This window comes from Hemicordylus capensis, chromosome 6, assembly GCF_027244095.1.
Source record: "Hemicordylus capensis ecotype Gifberg chromosome 6, rHemCap1.1.pri, whole genome shotgun sequence".
NCBI classification, from domain to species: Eukaryota; Metazoa; Chordata; class Lepidosauria; order Squamata; family Cordylidae; genus Hemicordylus; species Hemicordylus capensis.
Window position 1 is genome coordinate 16542819 of NC_069662.1, and position 27348 is coordinate 16570166.

Sequence of the window (27348 nt, forward strand, 5' to 3'; positions counted from 1 at the left end):
ACTCTTCTTCATTCTATGTCGTCACATCCTCTAGAGTCGGCCGCAGAAATAGGTTCTTGAATCAGTTTCAGTCCCGTTCACCGGCTTCGGGACTCATAGGTAGTGAGCTCGCTGAAGTGAGCTTTGATTGATTGATTAAGGGCCGTCAAGTCGGTGTCTTCAAAGGGGGGAGGAGAGTGGGTGGGGGCAGGACTCCTGGGTCCAACCCCTGCTCAGGTCTGGCAGGAACATGCGCCGCTGCCGCGCTTGCCACTTTCTCTCTCCAGCCAACCTCTCCGCCAATGAGAGAAGGGGGGGGGAGCTATTAGCCAATCTACACGGAGCACCCTCCCTCTGTCATACTCCCCCCGCCTTCCCCGCCACCTAACATTCTTCTCCTCCCCCTAGGAGCTTACCCCGCTCCTCCTCCAAGCAGGTCTCCACTTCGCGTAAAAGCGCATTGGGTGGTGGCCGCGCGCGCTTTGCTGCGCTTGCCAAAGGGTGGGGAGTCTCTGGATCCCACTGGGCTGCTCCCCGACACCAGCACCGCTGCTCTCCTCCAGAGGCCCCGGGTGAGTGAGGAGGAGGAGGAGGAGGGTGAAAGAGTGGGGTGGGCGCCAGCCTGGATCGCAGGAAGCAGTCACTCCCTCGCTCAACTTCCTTCCCGGAGTTGCTGCTGGCCGGGGGAAATCCGTCTCCCCCCCCCCCGCTCTCCAGCCTCCCCAAATATCTCCTTACCAAGAGGAACGTGGCAGGATCGGGGGTCCGTGGGCCACCACGTGGATTGCAGAAGCAGCTGTTGCTCTGCAGAGAGGGAGGGGGTGCATTACAACACAGCCCCGCTTCGCTCGCTTGTTTTTCTGTGGAAATGTAATAAACTAAGGGGTGGTCCTTCTGGCCCTCTAAGGCAATCAGAAGAGGCGAGTTTGGGGAGCCAGGAACTCCTGGATTCTCAGGGACAAGGCTATTAGTCTGAACCTGTGTTCAGTCCCGATACATGCAAATTTGGAAGAGAGTATTCCTCTGAGTATGTGCAGAATGTGTTTCCTCTCCCACTGAGCAGTCCTAAATCCACTTATGTGGATGTCTGTGAAGCCAGTCCTTCATATCTGGGCTTTGGGGGCAGGGTTTTCAGACAGGTTTGGGCCCTGACACAGTACTCCCCTTCTTTCCCAGCATGTTCCTAACCAAATTAACTTGGAAGTAAGTCCCGTTTGATGAAATCCAGAGTGGCACAACAGTGGCTAGAATGCTGGCTTTGGGTGTGAGAAAGACAGATACAAATCCCTGCTCAGCTATGAAGCTGACCTGGTAGATGGCCTTGGGCAAGATACTGTCACTCAGCCACTGGCCTACCTGGCAGGATAGTTCATAGGCAAAAAAAAAAAAAAGTCCCACTGATTTCTTGGTGACTTAATAGACTAAAAAGAGTGGATTGTAAGAGGACTTAACTTCCATGTAAGTACATTTAGGGTGGAAGCCTTGGCCCCTTTTCAGTTTCTTTCTCTCCCCACAAAAGCTATCTCCATCTGCCTTAAATCCACGATGGACGACGACAAGGAGGATGTGGAAGAAGAGAAGCTGGAGGGAACCTCTCTTTCTGGCACACGGACAGTGCTTCAAGATGGGAGCGGGGTGAGTGACAGAGGACCACTGACACAGAATGCTCCTCACCATCTCTGGGTTTCTGGGAGAGGCTTCTCTGTCAAAGAGGCCTAAAACATCCTGTCTGTTTTCACCCAGTACAGATAAAACAGTCAGCAAACAGCATCCTGGGAAGATCTGGGCAGGACCAATGGGCAGTTCTTAAAATATTTGGAGACCCAATGTGGTCTCAAGCCTGATTCTATAATGAACTCTCCACCCCACCCCCTTGTTCTGTCCTCTCACAAGATGGATGGATATGGATGGATCTTTGGTGGTGGCGGAGGCAGCCCTGGAGATACAGAGGAAAAGGCTGAGGACTAGAGTGAAGAAGGGAGTAGAAGGGGCACAAGGCAGTAAGGTGTGCATATATAAGAGGTCTCTAGGGACAGACTTGTAGGGCAGTCTTGTGTGAGAGGTGGTGGTCAGGAGGGAAGAAGGACTAAGGTATACATGTCTATTTTCATTGTAATGTGATTGATCTATATATTCTCCTTAGATATACAGCAGCCCACATGCAGCTACATCTGGGGTGGAACAGGCCCCATACGAGAGTGAACAACATATTAATTAGGGGAAATTGGTTAGAACAGGAGGGAAATAACAGTCGGCATTCCTAGATGATGACGATGATGATGAATTTAATGTATTCCTATACCTCCCAAAACTTGCGTCTCTGGGCAGTTTACAATTAAAATCAATTAAACATTAAAATCAATTAAACATTAAAATCATTTAAAACCCAACATTAAAATTATTAAAGCTGTAGATCTAATTAAAAACCTGGGTGAATAAATGAGTCTTCAGTGCCTTTTAAAAAGTTGCCAGAGATGGGGAGGCTCTTATTTCAACAGGGAGCGCATTCCAAAGTCCAGGGGCAGCAACAGAGAAAGCCCATCCCTGAGTAGCCGCCAGATGAGTTGGTGGCAACCGCAGACAAACTGCTCCAGATGATCTTAACAGGCAATGGGGTTCATGGTGAAGAAGACGTTCTCTTAAATTTCCAGGGCCTAAGCTATTTAGGGCTTTATAGGTAATAACCAACACCTTGTATTTTGCCCGGAAACGTATAGGCAACCAGTATGGCTTCTTCAACACAGGAATAATATGGTCTTTCCGAGATGACCCAGAGACCAACCTGGCTACTACGTTCTGTACCAACTGCAATTTTCAGACTATGTACAAAGGCAGCCCCACATAGAGCACATTGCAGTAGTCCAGCCTGGAGGTTACCAGCGGATGTACCACCGTTCTGAGGTCATTCACCTCAAGAAACAGACGCAGCTGGCGTATCAGCCGAAGCTGATAGAAAAGCACTTCTGGCCACCGCCTAACCTGGGACACCAGGGAGCAGCTCCATCCCCGAAGGAGAAAATCTTACAGTGATCACACTTCTAGTCTCTCTTTCATATGCAACTAGGGCAGAACCTGCTTAGCTAAGGGGACAAGTCATGCTTGCTACTACAAGACCAGCTCTCCTCCCTTGCTCCTGGATTCAGCCTCAGTTTGTTATCCTTCATCCAGCCCATTACTGCCTCCAGGCAGGCATTTAGGGAGGTTATGCCTTCTCCCAATGATGTTGACATGGAGAAATAGATTTGGGTGTCATCAGCATATTGATAACACCCTGCACCAAATCTCCTGATGATCTCTTCCAGCGGTTTCATGTAGATGTTAAACAACATCGGAGACAATATGGAGCCCTGAGGGACACCATACGAAAGTTCAGATTTTGAAGAACAACAGTCTCCAAGAGACACCATCTGGAATATGCTCATGAGGTAGGAGCAGAACCACTGCAAAGCAGTGCCTCCCACCCCTAATCCCCTCAAACGTTCTAGAAGGATACTATGGTCAATAGTATTGAAGGCCACCAAGAGATCCAAGAGGACAGGTGGTAGGCTGCACCATTCCAAGCAGCTTGTCCACATCCTTGGGAGTCATGTACTGAAACTGATCCAGGGTCATCACATAAGAGGAGCTGCTGGTCACCTCGGCATCAGACTCTGTAACAATTGTGGAGTTTGGATCTAAGTCGGCCAGATCACTAAAATCAATAAATGTAAATTTCCCCACTCCAATTTTGTCCTTCATCTGATTTAAAAACCTGTTTAATTGAAAATGAAAGATGCGAAATTAAAAATTATTCCTAAACTTTCAAAATCCTGAGTCTAACCTACTAGAAAAATAAGTTTAGAATGTTCTATGGTGCTAAAGAAAAGGTTATGAATATTCTAATCTTATCCATCCCAGCTTCCTGAGTTACAAACAAAAAGTTCAATGCAGAATACTAAATAATATATGTAATGATTATAAATTCCATTAACAATGCTGTTTGTCAAGCTGGTGAACGAATAAAATCCAAGATAGACAAGAAAAATAAAAAAAACTAGAAAAAAGCCGGGAATGGTCAGTGTCTTTAAGATCCTTATTCTGATAAGGAAAGAACATGGAAAAGCTTCTGCTTCAAGCTTTCCCAGTAAAAAGCGATCTCTCCAATATTAATTTCATGGTGTGAATAACAGATGAAGGAATTTAGTCAAAAGTACAGAATTTCATTACTAAATACTATTACTAATACATGCAAACTCCATTGTTTAATGGAAAAAGGAATGAGAGAAAATAAATGCAGAACTCTGTGCCAAATCCAAGCAGCAAAATCTTAGGCGGATCACAGTAATAACTTCATACTGGTTCTCTTCTCAATGCCGGCTGTCTTCTCATTACACAATATAACTTAGTTACCTCCTAAAAAGTCCGTGGAAAGTTCCGCTAAGAAAAATCAATCTTCTGGGAATCAAATATATATTCAGTGCCATAATCCAATGCAATACCACCAAATCACACTTCAGTTTTAACCCATGATTTGAAAAAAAGAAAATAAAGAAAAAATAACATTACCCTTAAGTATAAAGATTTCCCTCTTCCCCAGAATTTTTTATTACAGCTGCTAAATTGACAGGGAATACATAAAACCAATTCATGTTGAAACAGACTAATTACACATACAGACGAAAATATAACATTAATTGAATTTAACTAAATGTATAAATGTATAGACTGATTTCCCTAGTCTCTGTAATACTTTTGGAAACTACAATGACAGAGAATCCAATGAGAAATTCCACAAATAAATTCCCCTATATGCCTTTAAGCACAGATTTCCCTATTCACCAATGTCATAAATTCGCTATTTAATCAAAGGGAATAAAATGCATATATTCATATTAGGTAAGCATATAATAATAGCCAACATAACCAACCCAACATATCAGTTGTATTAACCTGAATGTATACATGTTTACCTTAAAATAAACCAAAAGAATTTTAAAATCTCATTAATGAAAAAAGATGAGGATAATAAGGATAATGAATTTAAAATAAAAAGGGAAGGCATATTATTTAATTCTTGGGTATCATTTACTTCTCAATATCAAAACAGAGTAATAAAGAGTCCCAGAAAAAAGTCTTTGGTTGTCCTTCAAGGGATTAATGTGTAAATCTTAAACATTTCTTGTAGAAGATAAGAGGGGGGACCACTGCCAAGAGACTAAACACTGCCGGAACTAATTTTTATTTTATTTTTACATTTATATCCCGCTCTTCCTCCAAGGAGCCCAGAGCGGTGTACTACATCCTTGAGTTTCTCTTTCACAACAACCCTGTGATGTAGGTTAGGCTGAGAGAGAAGTGACTGGCCCAGAGTAACCCAGCTAGTTTCATGGCTGAATGGGGATTTGAACTCGGGTCTCCCTGGTCCTAGTCCAGCACTCTAACCACTACACCACGCTGGCTCTCAATTCCAAACAAAGAGAAACTTGCGTATGGGAAAGTCTTAGATCTTTTATTTTGCTCATTTCAATTTCAAATGTTGAATTTCAAGCCCGACTTCTGGATAGGGGTTATACTGTTGAATGATATTTATACTCCATCAGCAGTAATGAAAGATATTCATCTAATTATTATAAAGCAAAAATAAGAGAGTCCAAATGTCCCCCCCCAAAAAAAATGCCAAAACGTTTCAGTTATTTCTTTCCCCCTGTATTTTTATCACCATAATCCATAATATGAGAGGGAAGCATCAAAAGCTCAGAAATTTAAAATCCCCTTTTCATTTATCTCTACAGTCCCAACCGATAACATTACTAAAGGTTCCAGCTGTATTCAAGCTGTTAAAAACTTTTTAAAAACCCTCATTCATCTGTTCCATCCCAACTTCTGTAATGCTACTAAAAATCAGAAACAGAAAATGCCGAGCAAGAAGCAAAGAACTTGATTACCAGAAATAAAACACTTTTATCAGTCCTGGAATTCCAACGCTGTGGTTAAAGTTCAAAATGAAAGTAATTAGTCACTGGATCATCAAACGCTTTGCAAAACCTCTCACAGAAATTCTTCAAGATAGAACTAGAAGCTGATCAAAATTAAATGCTGCTTTCTGCTAAGAATTAAGCAGTAAAATCACGTTGGTTATGTAAAGTCTCAATCCCCTCACAGTCAGCCCTCTTCCTAAAGCCGTTTACCTCAAGCAAAGTCAGTAGGGAGTTCAAAAATTGTAAAAACAGAAGAAGGAAAAAATCAGAAAAAGATCTTGCAAGCTCAAAAGCCATGGTCAACTCAGGGATTCACTAAGAAAAACAAAAATGGATAGAAAAGGCATCGTGATGCTGGACTCTGCAGAAACTTAAGCAGAAAAGTCAAGTGTGGGTCATGCAAAGTTCTGTTCCTCTCCAAGTCAATCTTCCTCTTGGCGCCATTTCATCTACTGGGGGATCCATGAAGATTCAAAAATGATAAAATCAGAATATAAAAAAGAAAAACGCAGGGGATCTTGTCAACTTGAATTCCAGTGTTAAGCCGAGGTCGTCTCAGAGATTTATTAGGCAAGAAGTTAGAGATAAAATGTAGCAATGTCATCCTCTCTAATAAAACGCTTGGTGTCCGTCTGTGGACAGACACCAAGCGTGTGTCCGTGCCTCCCTGCCCTGTTCTGCGCCTGCGCGAAGCGCAGGCGCAGAACAGGGCAAGGGAGACACGCTCGCCGGCACCCGGCAGCCATCTTGGGCGGCCAGAAGTGGCCGCCCTGAAGAAGCTGGAGAGGAGGCGGCGGGAAAGTGACCAAGGCGGCGGCAGAGCCGCCGCCTCGGCCAAAATAGATGGAGGCCGGGAGTGGAGCGGAGGCCATGTAACCTTAACAAAAAATTTACTCCCGCGGCCGCCGACGACGACCGCCCACCCTCCCTCCCAGCTGCCGAGTCCCCCTTACCCTGGCCGACTGCTGTCGGCCGAAGACAGCCCTTAATTTAAGAGGCAGAGAGGAGCTCGCAAGCAGAGCTCCTCTCTGTGCAAAGCCTCTTGCCGAACTGCCGCTTTGGGCGCTTGCGTCCCTTGCGCCCAAAGCGGCAGTTCGGCAAGAGGCTTTGCACAGAGAGGAGCTCTGCTTGCGAGCTCCTCTCTGCCTCTTAAATTAAGGGCTGTCTTCGGCCGACAGCAGTCGGCCAGGGTAAGGGGGACTCGGCAGCTGGGAGGGAGGGTGGGCGGTCGGCGGCGGCCGCGGGAGTAAATTTTTTTTTTAAAGTTACATGGCCTCCGCTCCGCCCCCGGGTCTCCGTCTCCCCGGCCTGGCGGGGGCAAGTGCCTGGGCCGATTTGGCCCTTAAAGGTAGGGGGGGAACGGCGGAGGGAGGGGGAATGGCGGCGGGGGGCCAGGAGCGCCGTTACTAGCGCCCGTTATTCAACGGGCCAAAACTCACTTGTTCTTTATAAGGCTGGTGAAAACCTCTCTCCATTCAGCCTGGTGCTTGAAGCAGAAAGGTCTCTCCCAGGGGGTTGTCCAGAGTGCTCCAGACTTTCCCAAAGGGGGCGGGGGAAAGCTCTGCGCGCATTCCGATCTTCATCTTGCTGATGAAAGATAATTAGACCAAACAGGAGTGAAAACACCTGAAAAAGATTAGTCGGGTGCTTCTCTCCTCCCCAAGTACTGATTCAAGGGGAAAGGGGCACACCCTAGCCCCTTCATAACCCTGAACAACTCCGCTGGACGTGAACTTGCGAACGCGGTACAGGCAGAAAAGAATCACTTCTTTGCCACATGTATCGCCAAAGCATACATCTTCAAATGCGCTGTATGTAATAATCTGTCAGATTCAAGTCAAGTCTTTCTCACTTGTGCTCTGCCTCGCTGCTTCAGCCCCTGTAGTTCCTTCGTATACCAAGGGGCCAGTTTTGAAGCAGGTTGGAGAGGATGCTTAGGTGTGATCGTGTCCACTGCCCTAGTGAGTTGGTTGTTCCAGTTCTCCACCAGAGTGTCGACAGGGTCACCAGCAGAGCCAACACTAAATCCCTCCAAGGCTTCTTGGAATCCTATTGGATGCAATAACCTTCTCGGGCAGACCATCCTACTAGGCCCCTCGCCCCTGCAGAGATGGGACGTGGTCGTGAGTCCAAACTTAACCAGATGGTGGTCCGTCTGTGACAATGGGGAAATCACAGGAGTCCCCACCCACGAAACACCACCCTATTCAGAGTGAAAGATCAGATCAAGTGCGTGACCAGCAATATGTGTCAGTCCCGATACACTTGAGATAGGCCTATAGTATGAACTTCTGAGCTGCCCTAGACAAATTGGTCCCAAAGTGAACATTGAAGTCTCCCAGCACCACAAGCCTGGGGAACTCCAAGGCCAAGCTCGAGACCAAGTTGGTCTGCTCAGTTAAAGACTCCACTGGGCAGTGGGATGATCGGTACACCAACAGAAGTCCCAGTTTATCCCTGGTCCCCAAACTTAAGTACACACATTCAATTTGGTCAGACTCCTTGACAGGGATCCAAAGGGGGGAGATGTTCTTATATACCACAGCCACTCCACTTCCCCTCCCACGTCTCCTCACTTGCTGCTCAACAGAGTACCCAGAAGAAAGGAGCTGGGACCAGGCTGGGCCACCAGCATCCCCCAACCAAGTCTCTGTGATACATACCAGTTCAGCCCCATCATCTAGAATCAGATCATGGATGATTTCAGGTTTATTCTCGACCGACCTGGCATTGCAAAGCGAGGCTCTGTGGGTGGTTGGCACTGCTTCCCAAGGTCAAAGAGCTGGCAGGACAGCCAGAAGGGGAAACAGCAATTAAGTTTCTGATTTCCCTTCCCCTGCAACAACCTGCTGACCTGTCAACATCCTAGGGATACAACCGTAACTCCATTGCACAGCATCTGCTTTGCATACGGAAGGTCCTATGTTCAGTCTCTGGCACCATCTCCAGTTAAGGCTGGGAAACTCTCCTGCCTGGAACATTGGAGAGCCACTGCCAGTCAGAGTAGAAACACTGAGCAAGATGGATCAATGGTCTGACTCAGTATAAGGTAGTTTCCTGTGTACATATGAGAATGGACTGTGGATGAGAACATAGGAGCTGCCATATACTGAGACAGACCATTGGTCCATCTAGCTTAGTTTTGTCTACACAGACTGGCAGTAGCTTCTCCAAGGGCTCTAGGCCACCTCCAGCCTCAAAGAATACCAGTTGCAGGGGAGTAACAGCAGGAGAGAGGGCATGCCCCTTTCAACTCCTACCTGTAGGCTTCTAGTGGCATCTGGTGGGCCACTGTGTGAAACAGGATTCTGGACTAGATGGGCCTTGGGCCTGATCCAGCAGGGCTGTTCTTATGTTCTTAAGGTTGCAGGCAGGAATATCTCGGAGAAGCCAGGGAGGGAACTTGGAAACTCTATGCTCTTCCCAGAGTGGCTCCATCCCCCGAGGGGAATATCTTGCAGTGCTCACACATGTAGTCTCCCATCCATATGCAACCAGGGCAGACCCTGCTTAGCTAAGGGGACAAGTCATGCTTGCTATCACAAGACCAGCTCTCCTCTGGGCTCTTTGGTTCTTTATCTTTCTAGAGTGTGTGGGAAGGATTGGGATGGTGTGGCAGCAGGAAGGTTTAAAAAAAAGGGGGGGTTAAGGGTGGGGGAGCCAGGGCCCTCTGAGTATCATCTGTGTGTTTCTCCTGGATGTTCTGAAATGTTGAATACATATGCCACAGGGCGGGTGGGTTGGATTTGTTGTGTTTTGCCTCATCAAGTTTCCCTCCCTCCCTCCCTCTGCCTCATCTTTCAGCCTCAACCCTCTTCTCCAAAAAAACGGAAATTGCTGGTCACTTCAGACAGAAAGGAAAAGATCTCAGGAGAGGAAGGTCCTCCATTTGAGGTGAAGATGCTAAAGAGCCCAATGGATGACAATGCTGTGAGTGACAAAAACAAACCGGCTGTTTCATCTCAGACCTCGGAAATAGCCTCATCCTTATTCCAGAAATGTTCAAGTGTCATTTTTCTGGGCCCAGTACAAACTTGTAACATGGGCCTCCTTTCACCACACACCCCATGAAAGGCCTTGTGTGCTCTGAAAGACTGGAGGACTTGATTGGCATCTGACTACTTTCGGCCTCTTTGTTTATGCTCCTTACATCTCGGGCTGCCTAATTATTATTTATAGCCAGAAAGGACAGTATCGGCTGGATGATAGATGAGTGACAAATGCCTTTTGGATGCTTCTCCTTCTCCCTGGGAGCGAGTGTCTGCCTTCAGGACTGCTTCAAGAGTCACCTAGAGATTGAGGCCAATTCTGGGAGAACCTCCCCCCACCCCCAATCAGTGGTTTCTCTTGGGCCCAGCCTGCACAAGTTACGATAGCCTACCTAGGGGTCAATAAAGTTATACATAAATCTTCCATAAATGGGTGTATGTGATTTATTGTTGATTAACAAAACAGACATATAATGGGCAAGATGTTTCTGCTTCCTCCTTTTTCAGCCTCTCTGATGATATAGGAAAGGTACGGTATGACCTATGTACTTGTTTTCACAGTCGCAAGTCAGCCATCGTAACGGAAAGAATCTGAACAGCCAGTAGCCAAACCATTTTAACACTGACGAACACAAACTATCTGACTTGTCACTTACAGCTAGGGATGTGCACGGAACCAGCGGGAGGGCTTGAAGGCGATGAGGGGATACCTTTAAGGGCGGGGGAGGGTGCTCTTACCCCTCCCACCGTGTTCCCCCCGCCGGCACTACACTTTAAAAGGGTCCAGCGGGGCGGCAGCTTACCTTCCTGCCGCCCTGTTGCCTCGTCAGACCAGAAGTGACAGGGAATACCCGGCGTGCGAGTGTGACGTGTGTGTGTGTGCGTCCAACGACCACATGTGCATTGGCTACTTCCTGTCACTTCCAATCTGATGAGGCGCCGGCGGGGTAAATGCCGTAGGATGGGTAAGAGCACTCTCCCCCTCATTTAAAGATATCTTCCCCACCACCACCTGCCTTCGAATCAGCCAAACTGCCGGTTATTCGAACCTGTTCAGAGGCCTGTAAAAAGGCCTCTGAAGAGGTTCGTGCATATCCCTAGTTACTGCAACAAGGATGCCATCAGTGCGAGAGGGAACGTTTGGATGCATGCTCTTGGGTCTCTAGCCCAGGAGGCCTCGACCTCGAGGAGAGCACCTGACATGGCAGCAGCCAATCCTAGACTGCGGAACATCACAGACATTCCATAACTGTCACTTCAGCTGCTGTACCTTTCATGTAACATGGGAGCAGCTGAAGAAGGTGGAAGCCGAAATGTCTTGCCCATTATATTTCGCTTTTGTTAATCAACAATAAATTTATACAATTGTTTTTGATTAACAGCATCCTTCTGGGATTCAGATAATACTTATATGGAGTTCTGCTTGCATCTTAAAAAATTCTCCTTCCCTCCGTGTGTCTGTTGCTAGGTATTGCCTGCCTAAAGCCGCTCAACTGTTGGGTTGTCCAGCAGCTGGAGTGCTACAGTCCATGGCTTATGGGTTGTGTTTGACTTAGTGAATCGTAAGTTGTGCAGGCCTCCTCTGTCCTTTGAGAACAATTGGACCAGGACTTTTAAAAAGGGAAATTCAGTACCTCACAATGGTATGTGCGTGTGCCTGGCACACAAAGCGTGTGCCACTACAGCGCATACTTGTGCGTTTTCGTTGTCTGTGCATACATACTTTGTTGCCTGGAGTTGCATTCCATGAAATTGAGAAGCACAGATATTATTTTGGAACTGCACATTTTAACTTGGTTGCCCATTGTAAAGAGCCCAGATGCTGACCCTGGAAGGAGAAGATCCGGACAAATGCTAATCCACTTCTCTCTTTTTTGCTCCTCTTCCAGCTGGATTCTTCAACCTTCCCAGATGGGCTGTCAACACAGGAAGAGGGCTGTGAGGAAGAGCTGGTGATTCGGAGGAGAGTCAAGAAGGAGAAAGACAAGGAAGAGGATCTGGAATTTGAGGTGGAGGTGCGGAGGGTTTCTGCAGATGGGAAACGGGTGAGTGGAGATGAGGAGGAGAGGAAAACAAAGCTTGATTGAGTGGGGAAAAGGACTAGTTCTCGAAGTTAGGGAGAGAGGTTGTTGTTTCTTTCTTTTCTCCCCCGAACCCACTCTAGCTTGATTCTGTGGTCTTTCAGGACTCGCCACGTGACGAGGAGGAGATGAAGTTGGAGTCGGAGGAGCAGAAGACCCAAGAATCTGAGGTGCAAAAAGTTACCATCCCAATAGATGGGAGTTTGGTGAGTAATAATGAAATATGGCAGGAAAGGCTGGGGAAGAGAATTGTGACTGATGGGTGGACCTTTGAGGCAGGGCAGGCACCAGGTTTGGGAGCATCCTGGAACAATGCCCTCCACTAGAAAGCCCTCCCTGCCCGCTTCGGTGGCTCCTGGCCTTTTACTCCCTGGAGGTACCGAGGCAGCAAGCTTGCTGGGTAACGGCAGCTCCTTCCTCAGCGCCTCTGCCGCATCAGCAGTGGCACCAATTTAGGAATCCCTGGTGCTGTGTCAGGGGACAGGGCCTGGGGAATCTAAAATGGCACTGCTGCTGACGGCCGCCCACCACTCTCCAGTAGGTTTTCCAGGGCCCAGTGAGGGGCATACAGGGCAGAGTGGCCAGGAGAAGTGGATGCTTCTCTTTCAGTCTCGGAGAGCAACTTTGCCAGTGAGCAAACGACTCTGATGCCATCTCTTCTCTCCCACCTCATTTGTGAATGGGCTTCCTCCAGGGACCCCTGTGGAGGAAGCCCACTTCTGAAGGGGGCAGGTGGAAGAAAAGAGCAGCGATGGAGAAACTCTCTCAGCTGAGAGAGTCGTGCTGCCGCTTGAAAGGTCTGGGCTCTGGGCAGGCGAGCTGCTGGGCTCACACTGGGCCCTCTGATGGTCCCCATCCACCAGGACCTGAGTAACTGACCGCTGATGCTGCGCTTGCCTTTAGGCTCTGTGGTGCTGCTATTCCTGTGATCCCTGGGAACACTGGTGTCCTCTTGATGTTTAGGGAGCATCTGGATATTAGCCGTTTGTGAATTGTGGCAATAACTGGCTCTCTCTGGATTCAACGTGTGGCTCATTTTATGTATTCTTCCTCTATGGTCCTTTTGGTATTGGCACCGAACTTGTTCAAAGCAGCCACAACTGCCAAGCCACACTCTTTTCATCATAACTCTCTGCATTGTAGAGATTCTGTGCATAGGGAAAATTTTCCCACATGCTGCTTTCCCCATTTCAGTGCTGCAGCAGTGGGAGAAGCTGCATCTGGAGGGTCTGTCCCTCCTGTGCAACTCTTCAAGGTACAGGATTTATTTTTTTTTTAGGCAATTCAAATGTTTATAAAAGTTATACAAACAGACCTGCCAACAACAACAAAAAAGCAAGCACCATTTGTATATTTGTTCCTATCTCCTCTTCTTTTGATAGATCCAGTCCTCAAGCAGAAGCAGGGTGGGGCAAACTGGAGAATGTTTTTCCTCTTGTGAGCATCCCTCTCTATTCCTGCCCACCCCAGGCTTCCTCACATGATCCAACCTAGTAGAACCACTTGCGGAATTCACCTTCCACCCTTGTATCACTTGCTATCTTGGGATCTACGGGGCTAAACTGGATATACATCAAAGTGTATATCTAAGTGCAGATCTATCTGCACTGCATGGCTTTCAGTGGGATGTGTTCTTCGATGCTCATCCAAATGAGTATCCTGATATAGCTGAAGATGTCGTTTTGATGCACATTCTGTTGAAAGCAATGCAGTGCGTCTAGACCAGTGCTTCTCAACTTTTTTGGACCAGTACATTATTCATGCACCGTTTCCTGGACCAGCAGTAAGGAAGGGGGTCACCCCCCTCACCCCCACCCCAGGCACCTCCCAATGGACAATTTTGGGCAGTTCTCTAGAGCTCATTTCCAGGCAGCCCTCTGCTGGATAATGTTCATTTTGAGGAAGTGAAATGAATGTTATCCAGCAGCGATGGCTGCCTGGAAATGAGCTCCGGAGAACTCCCGGCCCAAAATTGTTTTTTAAGGGGATGATTTTTATTAGTGATGCCTCACAGACCAGTACCCAATGTCTCACGGACAGGCATCAGTCCACGGAATGGTGGTTGAGAAACACTGGTCTAGACCATATCTGTATTCAACAACAATTTATATACCACTTTTCAACACAAGTTTCCAAAGCAGTTTACATAGAGAAATAATACATAAATAAGATGGATCCCTGTCCCCAAAGGGCTCACAGTCCAAAAGAAAGACAAGATAGACACCAGCAACCGTCACTGGAGGTACTGTGCTGGGGGTGGAAAGGGCCAGTTACTCTCCTCTTGCTAAATAGAATCACCACGTTAAAAAGGTGCCTCTTAGCAGGGGTGTCTCTGATTTACCCCCCAGCCCATTCAACTGTAAAGCACCATTCTCCCTTCCAGATTAAAGGATCCTTCCAGATTAAAGGATCCTTAAAGAATTGGGCTTGGCAAATGCATGCCTGAGAGTGCCCATTCCCTGAGCACAATCCACCCCACCCGCTTCAGTTTGTAGACTGGAAATATGCCGGTGGGAAGCTTCCCTTCCCGCCCAGTTCCAGACTCCAGGAGCGGAGAGCTCACAGTTATCTGTTGGGAACGGGATTGGGGCCATCGCTCCGTGGCAGAGCATCTGCTTTGCTCGTAGAAGGTCCCAGATTCAATCCCTGGGATCTCCAGGTAGGGCTGGGAGAGACTCCTGCCTTCAACTTTGGAGAAGCCGCTGCCAGTCTGTGTAGACAGTACTGAGCTAGATGGGCCAATGGTTTGACTCAGTAGAAAGCAGCTTCCAGTCTTCCTTTGTTGCTCTCATGGTGCAAAGGTTTGCCGGCAGCATGAGGCACTGCCCTGGGTCCCCATGGATTTTGGATTTGGGTTTCTTGGGAGATCAAACATTTGCTTTTTTTAAAGCAGGATTTTCCTGCAAACCTCAGGGATCTCTCTCCTCTGTAGAAACTCTCTTCAGCCTTGTGTGTTGTTAATGGTGCTTGTCATCACATTTTCCTCAGGTTGAAACAACCCCTAATGCACTAATGCACAACCACTAATGCACCCCTAATTCTTTTTTTTTTAATTGAGGAAGGAATTCCAAAGTGACTAGGGAGCAGATAAAGAGAATTGGGAATAGGGCCATAGCTCAGTGATAGAGCATCTGTTTGTATGCACAAGGTCCCCGGTTCGATCCCTGGCATCTCCAGGTAGGACCAGGAAAGATTCCTGCCTCAAGCCTTGGAGAGCCACTGCCAATTCCAGCAGGGCTGCTCAACTTAGGCCCTCCTGCAGATGTTGGCCTACTTTCCCCATAATCCCTGGCTATCGGCCACTGTGGCTGGGGATTATGGAAGTTGTAGTCCAAAAACAGCTGGGGGGCCTAAGTTGAGCAGGCCTGGATACTGAACTAGATGGGTAATAGTCTGACTCAGTATAAGGAAGCTTCCTATATTCCTAATCTTACTTTAAAAAGAGTATCTACTGCTGTTCCTGAACTATTTGCTCATGTGATGATTTGTAAAGTAGCACCCCTTACATCGCTTCTCAGAACACCGAACAAACTGGGACATAACTATCAGATTTCAGTCAACATAATGCCACATAAGGTGTGGAATGTATACCTACAGAAGAGGGTTTGGAGTCTAAAAACCAAAACAGAGGGTTCAGAACTAAGGCACACATAATACTTCACTGCTGTGAATGCCCCCTAAACTGTGACAGCTTTTTCTCCTTGGTCTCCTGCAGTCACCTTCCTCCTCCTCACGTCCGAACACCTGTGGCGTTTGTGGCAAGAGTTTCAGCCGCCGCTCAAACCTGGCCAAGCACCAGATCATCCATACAGGCGAGAAGCCTTACCGCTGCAATGACTGTGGCCGCAGTTTCAACCAGAGTTCAGCTCTCACCAAGCACCAGAGGACACATACCGGGGAGCGCCCCTATGTCTGTGGGGACTGTGGCAAAGCCTTCACGGCCAGCTCCAACCTCCTCCAGCACCGGCGCTTCCACACTGGGGAGCGGCCCTACCGGTGTGAGCTGTGCGGCAAAGCCTTCTCCCAGAGCTCCAACTATAACCTTCACCGCCGCGGCCACACGGGCGTCACGCCTTACCAGTGCAGTGTGTGCGGCAAGCGCTTCACCGGGAGCTCCTGCCTTACCCGCCACCAGCGGACCCACACTGGCGAGAAGCCATACCAGTGCCAGGAATGCGGCAAGCGCTTCTCGGGGAGCTCCACCCTGGCCAACCACCGGCGCACCCACACCGGTGAGAAACCGTACGTCTGTGCGGAGTGTGGCAAGAGGTTCACCCACCACTCGAATCTGGTGGACCACTGGCGCGTGCACACCGGCGAGAAACCTTACGTCTGCACTGAGTGCGGGAAGAGCTTCCGGCTCAGCTCCCACATCATTCGCCACCGTCGCACTCACGCCAATGCCCGCAGCGCCAGCCCCCACCTGGGTGGTGTGCCCAGACACGATGCCCTGTGTGCCAATGCCAGTGTCCCTAACGGCCGCAATGATACCGATGAGGAGGAGGGTGTGCGGCTCCTGATCTGCAGCCAGTGTGGGAAAGGCTTCTGGCTGGAGTCCGGCCCTCAGGAGCAGAGCCAAGAAGGCTCAGTGCTGGGGGAGGGGCCCTATAGTTGTACTGAGTGTGGTAACAGCTGTTGGACGTAGCCAGACGGCCACTGAGCCGGGCAACAGGGCCTCTGTAGCCCCCTAGGGTGTAGGACTGGATCAGACCCTCCCCCCACCCCCAAAATGGGGAGGAAGATCTATTGATCCTTAAATCAGTTAAGAGATCATTGGACTGAGGGAAGGGGAGGAGATACAACGAAGCCCTGTACTTTCATCTGTGAAAGAATAGGCTTGAAATGGCACTTGGATGGAGTAGGCCTTGAATCTGCTTCTGGAACGTTGTCAGCTTGTCCACAGAGTCACGCTGCTTCTTGCTGTGAAGGAAAGGAGTAAATAAAACTGGAGGAGGTTGTGGAGTGGCAGTCCTAGATTGCAGAGGAAGATGGGTTGAAGCTAGTTCCTCAGGAGGGCATTTGGAAAAAATGCAGTCCTTTCCCTCTCCTGTTTCCCATACTTTTATTCTTACAACTTCTTCCTCCACACCCGCCCACCCCAAAAGAAAAATGTCCTGCCCCTTGCTCCCTTTGTCTTGCCTTTCCAGGAAAGAGCATTAGGTCAGTGGTCAAGGCTCTGAGGCAACAGCACTGAGAATGCTGGTGCAACAGGTGAAGTCAACATGAGGCTTGAGGTGTGGATGTCTGTTGCCAGCTTCCCCTCCTGGCAGTGAAGAATACCATGAGGGAATGAGGAATAGGATGTATATAATGTAGAGGGTTTGAATCCAGAGAAGACGGTGGCCTACTGTTTTGGTTTGACCAAGTGGGGGTGGGGGAGAGGTTTGTGTATGTATATATAAATCTATATAAATATTATTGGGCCTCACTGACTCATTCACTGATAAGTGTTCTCTGTAGTTCTGCAACAGCTGGAAGGCTGAATTTTGGTACACGCAGCAGGGAAATGACTTGACTAGCAAGCCAGAGGTTGCCGGTTCGAATCCCCGCTGATATGTTTCCTAGACTATGGGAAACTCCTATATCGGGCAGCAGCAATATAGGAAGATGCTGAAAGGCATCATCTCAGACTGTATGGTGGGAGGCAATGGTAAACCCCTCCTGTATTCTACCAAAGACAACCACAAGGCTCTGTGGGCGCCAGGAGTCGACACCGACCCGACGGCACACTTTACCTTTACCTTACCAGCCAAAGCAGCCTGAAGACCAGAAAAGATTGGAAAGGAAACACTCTACCCTTCTTGTCTTGACACTTCAAAGGTGGTTTGTCTCCTAATCGTGGCCAGCACAGAGCAAGGCAGACACTTGAACCAGCACCTGACTGGCGGAGGAAGGGTTTGCAGTGGCAGCTCGGATCATACCCCTGGTTGCTGGAGACAAGCTGTCCTGAGGAGTGTGCGTATAACGTCTGTATGTTCAGCTGTCCAGTAGAGCTCTCTCTTCAGGCTTGTGTCCGGCTTTGTGAGAGGACGACAAGTGTGGCATGCCAGGGAAATTGTGTTTTCTCCTTTAGCTCATGCTCAGCAAAGAATCACGCTCTTCCCCAAACTGCCTGCTCTAGGGGACTCTTCTAAGGTCTGGGCTGTATATGCTGTGGGATAAAAAATTTAAAAATATAAACATATATCAACATTCTGCACCAAGGAACCTTGAATAAACTGTGCCAATTGAAGCCAATTTGCATAGGGCTTCATGTTTTGTATATATCATGTATTCCGCTTCCCTAAAGCCAAGGATAAAGGCAAGTAGCTAATACTAGACTGCAGCCTGGGATCATGTCATGTCCTGCTCAGGCCCAAATCTGGTCTCTGATCTTACCAGGCACTGTCCACATGTTGCCAAGCTTCTTCTGCCATTTATAAAGGCTAGAAAAGTATTCTCCTTTATGATTATTTTTAAATTAAAGGAAAGTTTGACATTCTAAGAATTTCAAGCACTTGGTTCCATCAGCTAAATAGACAGAGCCCTTTCTAAGATCATGTTTGGGTGAGGATTTTGCCTGAGATTTGCTGTGCTGCTTCCATATATCTAATTCCTTGCTGGCCCATGTGACCAACAGGTAGGGGGAAATGCGGGGGGCAGGGTGAATTAGTGGCATGGTTTTTTAATAATAACATTCCTACGCACTTTTCCTCCAAGCTCAGATTACCATGCACAGATCTTGTCGTCCTGTTCATTTTATCTTCACAACAACCCTGTGAGATTGGTCAGGCTGACATAGTGACTGGCCCAAGGGCAGTTTGCTTCATAGCTGAATGGGAATTTGAACCATAAGCCCTATCAAGGAAGACAGTAAACATGGGTTTTAGGTGTTTTGCTTTTTACCAGCCCTGTGTCTTTGAGAGAAGCCATAGTCAATGGGCCATGAATTAAAATTGTATATGCAGCTGGAGGCTGGTCACCTGTGTAGGCAAGAAGATATTTTGATTAGTCCTGATTTTCAGTATATTGCGCTCTATCCCAGGGTTTCCCAAACTTGGGTTTTCAGCCAAAGGCCGGTGATGATGGGAGTTGTAGTCCAATAACATCTGGGGACCCCCCAAGTTTGGTAACTCCTGCAAGAGAGTGTCTCCATGCTGTTGTGACCGCTGCAAGGGATAAACACCCCAAAGGGGGTCGTGGGTTTATTGTGGCATGAGTTTTTGTAGTTCAGACTTCCAATGCAAAATGTTATCCTCATTTATGCAGGATCACATACACATACAGTGGGTACATACACCAATACGGGGATGGGGATGAAAACAGCAGGTTCATAAGGACATAAAGTGCAAGTATAGTTTGTGACATTTCTAGGCAAAGCTCAAATGTAGACAAGATACACATGGTGACCATTCCCAACAGCAGCAAACTGAGAAAACACCATCTTCCTAGCTTTGTTGTGCTAATTTGCAGTGGAATTAAGAAAAAAAAGCAATATGGTTAAGCAAGAACAATGTGAAGGCTCTGAAATCCTAATAATATAACCAAAACCCACTAAATATGTGGATACAAATTATATTGAAAGTAGATCTGGATATATATAAATAAGATGTGGTGGCCAAACGTTTATAGCAATATATATACACAAACAATAGAACAATAATATTGAATACTATGAGACCACAACAACTTCCCAGTAATATATGCTGTTCCAGTGTGTCTTTTTCATGTGTCCAATAAGTTCAATTAATCTTTGAGAAGTATCAGCCATTCACATATTTAGTTGTTTTTGGTTATATTATCAGGGTCTGTTTTGTTTTTATGGGCTACAATTCTCATCACCCACAGTTACAATGGCCAGGCCGTTGTGATTGAGGCTGATGGGAGTTGTAGCCCAACAACATCTGGAGAGCCAAGGTTGGGAAACTCTGAAGTTAGACATAAGGCTCTTTACTTCTTGGAAAGTGGCAGTAATGGGTTAAAACCACAGAGTTCCAAAACCCAAAGGAAGGGAAATGGGAAAAGCAAAATCTCTTCCTGTGGTTGTGGCTCCTCCCCCTCATGCCACTCACAGTAGGGAGTGTCCAAGGAAGTGGATCTCTTGTGCAAAGGATAATTCAGTACAGTCAGAGGCCCTGCCAATGAGAGTGGTGAGTTAGAACCCAGGCAGGGCGGTGATTTTGGATCAGAGGGCAAATAATAAAGCCGGACTCGTGGCAGAGCTGGAGGGGTGTGAGTGTGCCAGTTATTGACAGAGCTGAGGTTAAGGGTTTAATTATATTAATTACACTTCCAAACACCAAGGCTCAGTCTTGGAATGCATGCAAGTAAAGTTGCCTCTGAGCATGTGGTGGTGCTTCTCTCTTTGCTATTAAGTCAGGGTTTCCCAATGTTGGGTTCCCATTTGTTGCTGGACTACAACTCCCATCATCCCCAGCCACTGGAAGCTGGTGGAAGATCTGGGGGCCCAATGTTGAGAAACATTATATTAAGTAACCACACCCACACACACCCCTACCTAAGAGTGAAAGGCGGAACTTCCAGGGGATAGTAGAACCTCAGAACCCAATCTTCCTAGAAAGTAAATGCTGCTACTCCTACTTCACTGGGGTGTGTTTTCATCAGAGAGAAGAGTTAAACACTTTCTGATATATCCTCCTGCCTGATTTCAGCTTGTTGGCCTTAGGCAAGGTGGGGGAGAGGAGAGAAATTCCCTGTCTCATTGGTAATCATTGTTACAATATTTTGACAGCCTTATCCTATGACTTACTCAGAAAACTCAGTTCCGCCGAGTTTAATGGGATTTACTCCCAAATAAGCATTGCAGCCTTAATGGGCAGAGTTGCTTTATAGTCATTGTATTATGGATCCCCAAAACACTCCCTGGGATTGAGCTCATGGTTATCGGTGCTTTACAGATGTTGGCAGCTCTAGAAAGATCCTTTGCCTGGCTGCTCTCAAGTGCCACATCAGCTGAAGACTCACCAGGGAAACTGCTATTTATTTTTTTCATCCCTGTATATAAAATGGGTGTCTGAGAGGATGGATGTTTAAACTGACAATTGCTTTTCTACGCTGAAGGTACTATATGGCCAATTGATGCTGATGATAATGTACCAAATGGCATCTTACAATTAAAGCACTAATGAAATTAGTGAAATTTCAAGCACTAGGCCTGAAACTAGACGGAAGTAATTGACTGCATAGAGGATGCCCCACACTTCAGTTGCATCCCCAGGAAGAGATCTGCTCCTTGACCCTCCAGCTGATCATCCACAGTCACTGGGAACAGGTAACAAGTTCACTGCCTTTATCTCTAGGTCTTCCAAGTAGACAATTTTTGCCACTGTTATCCAGTCCAAGTGATAGGCTGCACACGTAAGATCTCTTTCAGAGGAAGATCTGAGGGAACATGGTACAGTTACATGGCTGAATCTAAGTAGATCTGAGCCTGGCCAGTCCCTTGATGGGAGATGGCCTGACACCACATTAAAGTGCTCCATTAAGTAGCTGGTCTTGTGGCAGCAAACATGACTTAGACCCTTAGTTAAGCAGGGTCTGCCCTGGTTGCATATGAAAGGGAGACTAGACGTGTAAGCACTGTAAGATATTCCCCTCAGGGGATGGAGCTGCTCTGGGAAGAGCAGAAGGTTCCAAGTTCCCTCCCTGGCATTTCCAAGATGGGCTGAGAGAGATTCCTGCCTGCAGCCTTGGGGAAGCCACTGCCAGTCTGTGTAGACAATACTGAGCTAGATGGACTAATGGTCTGACTCGGTATATGGCAGCTTCCTATGTTCCTTGAGGAGGAGGACAATGGGATCCAAGTGTAATGCAGATATTGCATGCTGCTGTGATAGCTAACACTAGAAGCATCAACCCGATCACACCAAAATCTGGGGCCAGTTCAGAAGATACGTTATCTCCTCGGCCCACCATATCTGAATAGAAGGTGTCAGTGTTCCTTCTAGCAGGGATTTTCAGATGCTGTTGACTACAACTCCCATAATCTCCACACAAAAGCCATTGCAGTTGGGGATTCTGGGAGCTGTAGTCAACAACATCTGGGTATCCTTGTTAGAGGGAATACTGGAAGGTGTGTGCCTCATGAATGCATGCTTCATTCCCTCCTGGGCACCTTTCCTTCATTGCACGGGGGAGGCATTTCATCCAAACTGCTTCTCTACACGCAGCCCAAATAGACACACGTGGCACAATGGCAGGCGAGAGGGATGTGCACGCACAAGTCCTTAGCATGTGGAGTTGGGCCAGGGAGTGAATTATAATCGGAAACTGTCCTCTGGATGGAGGAGCTTCTGGACCTGGATAATATTTCAAAGGTGTGATGCTAGCAAAAAAATTATTGGTGTCTGGTCTGAATAGTTAGAGCTCATGGAATCCAGATCTCCCAATGCCACGGCTGGGTGTTTTTTCTAGTTCCCTTCCCCTCTTTTTTGTCTCTCCCACTCTCATGCTCTTGCTATCTGTCCCTTTCTCTTTCATAGTGTGTGTGTTGGGTTTGGATCCTTAGAGGCAGGATATCTAGAGAAGGCAGGCTCGGTTTTGTATTCTTAGATTGACAAAAAATGTTTCAGTACACATAAAAAGGAGTTCTGTTTTGCAGATACACTGTGGCAGGAGAGAGCCAGTGTAGTGCAGTGGTTAGAAGTTGGACTAGGACCAGGGAGACCCAAGTTCAGATCCATGAAACTCACCGGGTGACTCTGGGCCCACTCACTTATCTCTCAGCCTAATCTTCCTCACAGGGTTGTTGTGATAAACATAACCATGTACACCATTCTGGGCTCCTTGGAGGAAGACCGGGATATAAACGTTAAAATAAACAAGTAAATAAACTATTGGCATGTTTGCAGGGGCCCTTGCATCTACTCTGCACTCCTTACCTAGCACGGATCAGGCTGTTAGACTGACTTCTCATTTATTTTCTTTTAAAATGTGCATTTTTAATATTGTGATCCACACTGAAGCTTAGGAATACCGCAAGCTGAAAATCCCAATAAAAACATCACCACATTGGAGACATCTTCTCTGTGCAGCCCTCTTTTAGCCCCCTCTGGATTTTCCCTCTGGATCTTATTTGTCATCCTTCTTTTCTCTTTCTTAGCAGAAACAATGAATGAGGAGAACCCTGAGGACCTGGAGAAGCAGCAGCAACCAGGAAGCTCCCAGAATCCCCAGCATAAAGTGGTGGCTGAGGAGAAGCAGCCACAGAAGGTATCACAGGGGAACTTGGACAATGTCCTGCCACGAAGGAGATCCTTGAGGGCTGGCGCCGTTGTTTGCAGTGACTGTGGGAAAAACTTTGCTAAACTGTCCGAGTTCATCAAACACCAGAGAATTCACACAGGGGAGAAGCCTTACCGGTGCTCGGACTGCCAGAAGAGCTTCAGCAACAGCTCTAACCTGATCAGGCACCAGAGGATCCACACAGGGGCCAGGCCCTATCAATGCACTGAGTGCGGGAAAAGCTTCCGAAACAAGGAACACCTTACCCGCCACCAGCGAGCCCACAGTGGAGAGAAACCTTACAAGTGTGCCCATTGTGGGGCCAGCTATAGCAACAAGACTAACCTGACACGGCACGAAAGTGAACATACGGGGGACATGCCCTACAAATGCCAGGAGTGTGAGGAGCAATTTGGGGAGTCCGTGTCCCTCTTGAGTCACCTGGAGAAGCACTTGGGAGAGAAACCCTACACTTGCGGGGAGTGCGGGAAAGGGTTCCGACGTGGGTCGTCCCTGGCAGAACACTACCGTGTCCATTCTGGCGAGAGACCCTTTGGGTGCACTGAGTGTGGGAAGCATTTCAGCCAGCGATCTTCACTCATGCTCCACCAGCGGACCCACACAGGGGAAAAACCATATGCTTGTGGTGACTGTGGGCGGAGCTTCAGCATCAGCTCCGCCCTCATCACCCACCAGCGACTGCACACTGGAGAGAAGCCCTTCAAGTGTCCTGACTGTGAGAAACGGTTCAGTGATCGCAAAGCCCTAAAGAGGTAAGAGGGTATGTAGGATAGCTGTCCATAAGCACTGAATGGCCTGAACACAAGGGACAGGACATTTGCATAGCGTTCAAGTCTGCCTTTAATAAAGAGCCAATTGACTCCCGTGATTCACCTTGTGATTTAGCCCTAGTCTACGTCTGCAGCAAACTCTTGATGTGGTAGAAGAGGCAGCATCACTTCGAACTGCAGGTGGGCTGTGTCATTTTTTAATCCTCCTCCCCATGTTAAAAAGCTGCCTACAAATAGAAAACTAGCAAATCAGGGAGGAGGTTTGCAACCCAGCCTTCTTGTTGAAGTACTAGTTTTCTACTTGCAGGGACTTTTTTTTTAAGCAAGGGAGCATTCAAGAATGCGCCTGTGTGGTGTAGTGGTTAGAGTGCTGGACTAGGACTGGGGAGACCCGAATTCAAATCCCCATTCAGCCATGATACTTGCTGGGGGTGACTCTGGGACAGTCACTTCTCTCTCAGCCTAACCTACTTCACAGGGTTGTTGTGAGGAGAAACTCAAGTATGTAGCACACCGCTCTGGGCTCTTTGTAGGAAGAGTGGGATATAAAATGTGAAAAAATAAAAATAAATAAATAATAAAAACATGAGAACCCATCTACAGTCTGCAATTATACTGGTCATTCTGCCACCTCATTCTGCAGCATGCGTAGTCCAGGCCTGAGTCATCACTGTTCTTTAAGGCTGTTCTCACGAGCGACCTAACCCAGGCTAGGGCAGCCCAGCCTGGGTTCAGCTGCTTGTGTGAAGCTCCGGGATCTGCATGGATCCTGGCACTGCCTGCCCGCCTAACCCACTTTTAAGCCCGGCCTTTAGCTGAGGATAAAGGCAGCCTTAACCCCGGCACCGGGATCATGTGTGCCTAGAATGTCCTTCTCATGGAGGTATCCCCCAATGCACTGCCACTCGTCATGTGGGGCATTGTGGGATATTCAGAGGCCAAGACGCATTGTCCCAGCCTCCAGAGAACCGCTCTGCTTACAGCAGCACAAACAGCAGCATGGATCATCTGGGAGTGTGAGACGTGCTCTCAGCAGCAATCTGTTAATTTGCCAGGGGTGGGGAGATAAGTTAGCAAAGCCTTCCCCACACCTGGTCATGTGAACAGCCTCATAATATGCTTATAATATTTACATGTTCAGCAACAGTGCTAGGGGGTAGGTAGGGCCTAGAAAAATGATCATAGGTGTGTGTGTGTGTGCAATTCCTGGCCAGTGCAACTGACATGTTGGGAGGTGTGGCCATAGCTCAGAGACAGAGCGTCTGCTTTGCATGCAGAAGGTCCCAGGGTCAATCCCAACATCTCCAGGAAGAGCTGAGCAAGATTTCTGTCTGACACCTCGGAGAGCTGCTGCCAGTCAGTGTAGACAGTACTCAGCTAGATGGACCAATGGCCTGACTCAGTATAAAGCAGTTTCCTATGTTCTTATGTACTCCAAACCCCTTCTTCCAGATTTTCCTGGGTATATATTTCAGCACATGAAGCGTGATAGACCTGATGCTTGCCATAGTACTGATTGTGTAATGTATTATGTTGTGGAGAGATGATTGTGTGAGATGGTGTTTGGCGTTATTTTCCCCATTTTGCGCTCCATCTTCTAGACATCAGAGAATCCACACAGGTGAGAAGCCTTACCAGTGCCTTGAGTGTGGGAAACGCTTCAGCCAGAGTTCTGCCCTCATCACACACCAGCGACTTCACACTGGAGAGACGCCTTACGCATGCTCAGGCTGTGGGAAGAAATTTAGTGACCTCTCTGCCCTGAAGCGCCATGAGATGATTCACACAGGCGAGAGGCCCTACAGCTGCTCCCACTGCAGAAAAGCCTTCAAGCACCGCTCAGCCCTCACACAACACCTGCGCATCCACACTGGAGAGAAGCCATATGTCTGTCCTGAGTGTGGAAAGGGATTCAGCCAGAGGTCCACGCTCATCCAGCACCAGAGAGTCCACAATGGGGAGCATCCTTACACTTGCCCACAGTGTGGCCACTGCTTCAGCCAGGGATCTGCCTTAACACAGCACCAGCGGACACACAGGGTCAAACACAGTGACAACGCTGTGATCTTGCCCTGTGGGGTGAGAATCTATAGGGACCCTTTTGTCCAACCACAGGATCTAGAAGAAGAGCACGACATGACAGTCATCTCCCCAGAGATATGGGGTACCAATTTAGGCCTCCAGATTAAAGAGGAACCAGAATCAGAGGCGTATGGTGACCTAGCATAAGGACGGGTTGAAAGGCTTCCTAACGTAACAGTGTTTTTCTCAGAAACTAGCATTTGCCTCTCTTTCAGGAGGTTTTCAAAGTGAACTAAAGCATGAAGCCACCCACACACCTTACACTCGTGTGGGGAAGTGGGTAGAGTGCCAGATTTAGTGTGAGAGGACCAGTGTTCAAATCCTGCCTATCCTGAAGCTTACTGTCACACTCTCTCGGCTTAACCTACCCCATAGGATTGTTCTGAAAATAAAAACATGGCGTCATGGGATATACATTTAAATAAATTAATAAACCCAGGCACCCTGTAGGAAGCTTTAGCTAGGGCTGCCCCCTTTTCCCCTGACAGAGGCTGTGTGCTTCATGGTAGGCAGGAATTGAACAATGCAACCTCTATTCATTTGCTTACTGTACATCACCTTTCCACAAGATGCTGCAGGTGATTCATGATAAAATATTTCTGAAAGGCCATTGGCTTGGATCCAAATGCTAGCAGCAAGCTGTTTCAATTCACAGAAGGGCTCTTGCTTTTCTTCTTGGTTATTTCTTTATTCATTAAAGTACAAAACTGACAAAAGGAAGCACACACACAAAAAGATCATTGAAAAAGTTACATTACTACTAACAAGTATTTTGTCATATTTTATCTGGGCTTTGTTGCATTCCAGTACTGTATAAATAAAATCCAGTTTATTGGAAAGAGTCTCAGTTGTCCAATTGGATGTCTCCCGAAATGATGTATAACAAGTGAGCGCATCAGCATGATGTGCCACACTCTTTTCCCCCATACCTCCATAGGTGACAATGATCAGCATATTGACAACAATAGTTCTTATGGTAATTTCTTACAAATCCTTGAAAACAGATTAAAAACTACAATAGATGTGAAACACTACCTTAACCTGCAACGTTTTTAATACATTGCAGAACTGTTTTCTTTTAGGTTTTTTAACTAGGTTGCAGGCCCACCAAGTATGGGGGAAAGTTCCTCTGAGTGCTGCATGTTCAACTTAAATCTGAAGGAATTCCAGACATCTTGGGTAAGATAGATAACTCATAATACCACTCATATACAATAATTTGTACAGGTTCTTTCTGGAAGTTGTA

General features: G+C 47.4%; 2 protein-coding genes across 10 annotated transcripts; both read left to right on the forward strand.

Annotated features, from left to right (window-relative positions):
• Positions 1–329: 329 nt before the first annotated feature.
• ZNF771 (zinc finger protein 771) lies at positions 330–17424 on the forward strand. 5 transcript variants are annotated; one of them, XM_053261086.1, is made up of 6 exons: positions 330–551; positions 1499–1614; positions 9741–9830; positions 11815–11970; positions 12111–12212; positions 15722–17424. In XM_053261086.1, exons 2-6 carry the CDS (start codon positions 1525–1527, stop codon positions 16649–16651), a joined length of 1368 nt encoding a protein of 455 aa, XP_053117061.1. In that variant the 5' UTR covers positions 330–551; positions 1499–1524; the 3' UTR covers positions 16652–17424. The 5 variants fall into 5 exon arrangements, with proteins under 5 accessions (XP_053117061.1, XP_053117060.1, XP_053117058.1 ...); XM_053261085.1 differs by having other exon boundaries at positions 331–551; positions 9741–9866; positions 11815–11940; XM_053261083.1 differs by having other exon boundaries at positions 332–551; positions 9741–9866.
• Positions 17425–17549: 125 nt separating this feature from the next.
• On the forward strand, positions 17550–26944 carry LOC128329585 (zinc finger protein OZF-like). Of its 5 annotated transcripts, none has more exons than XM_053261080.1 (4): positions 17550–17961; positions 21067–21277; positions 23108–24002; positions 25622–26944. In XM_053261080.1, the coding sequence occupies exons 2-4, from the start codon at positions 21196–21198 to the stop codon at positions 26247–26249; spliced, it is 1605 nt and encodes a 534-aa protein (XP_053117055.1). In that variant the 5' UTR covers positions 17550–17961; positions 21067–21195; the 3' UTR covers positions 26250–26944. The 5 variants fall into 5 exon arrangements, with proteins under 5 accessions (XP_053117055.1, XP_053117056.1, XP_053117053.1 ...); XM_053261078.1 differs by lacking the exon at positions 17550–17961 and adding an exon at positions 20030–20135; XM_053261079.1 differs by lacking the exon at positions 17550–17961 and adding an exon at positions 20062–20135 and having other exon boundaries at positions 20904–21277.
• Positions 26945–27348: the final 404 nt, after the last annotated feature.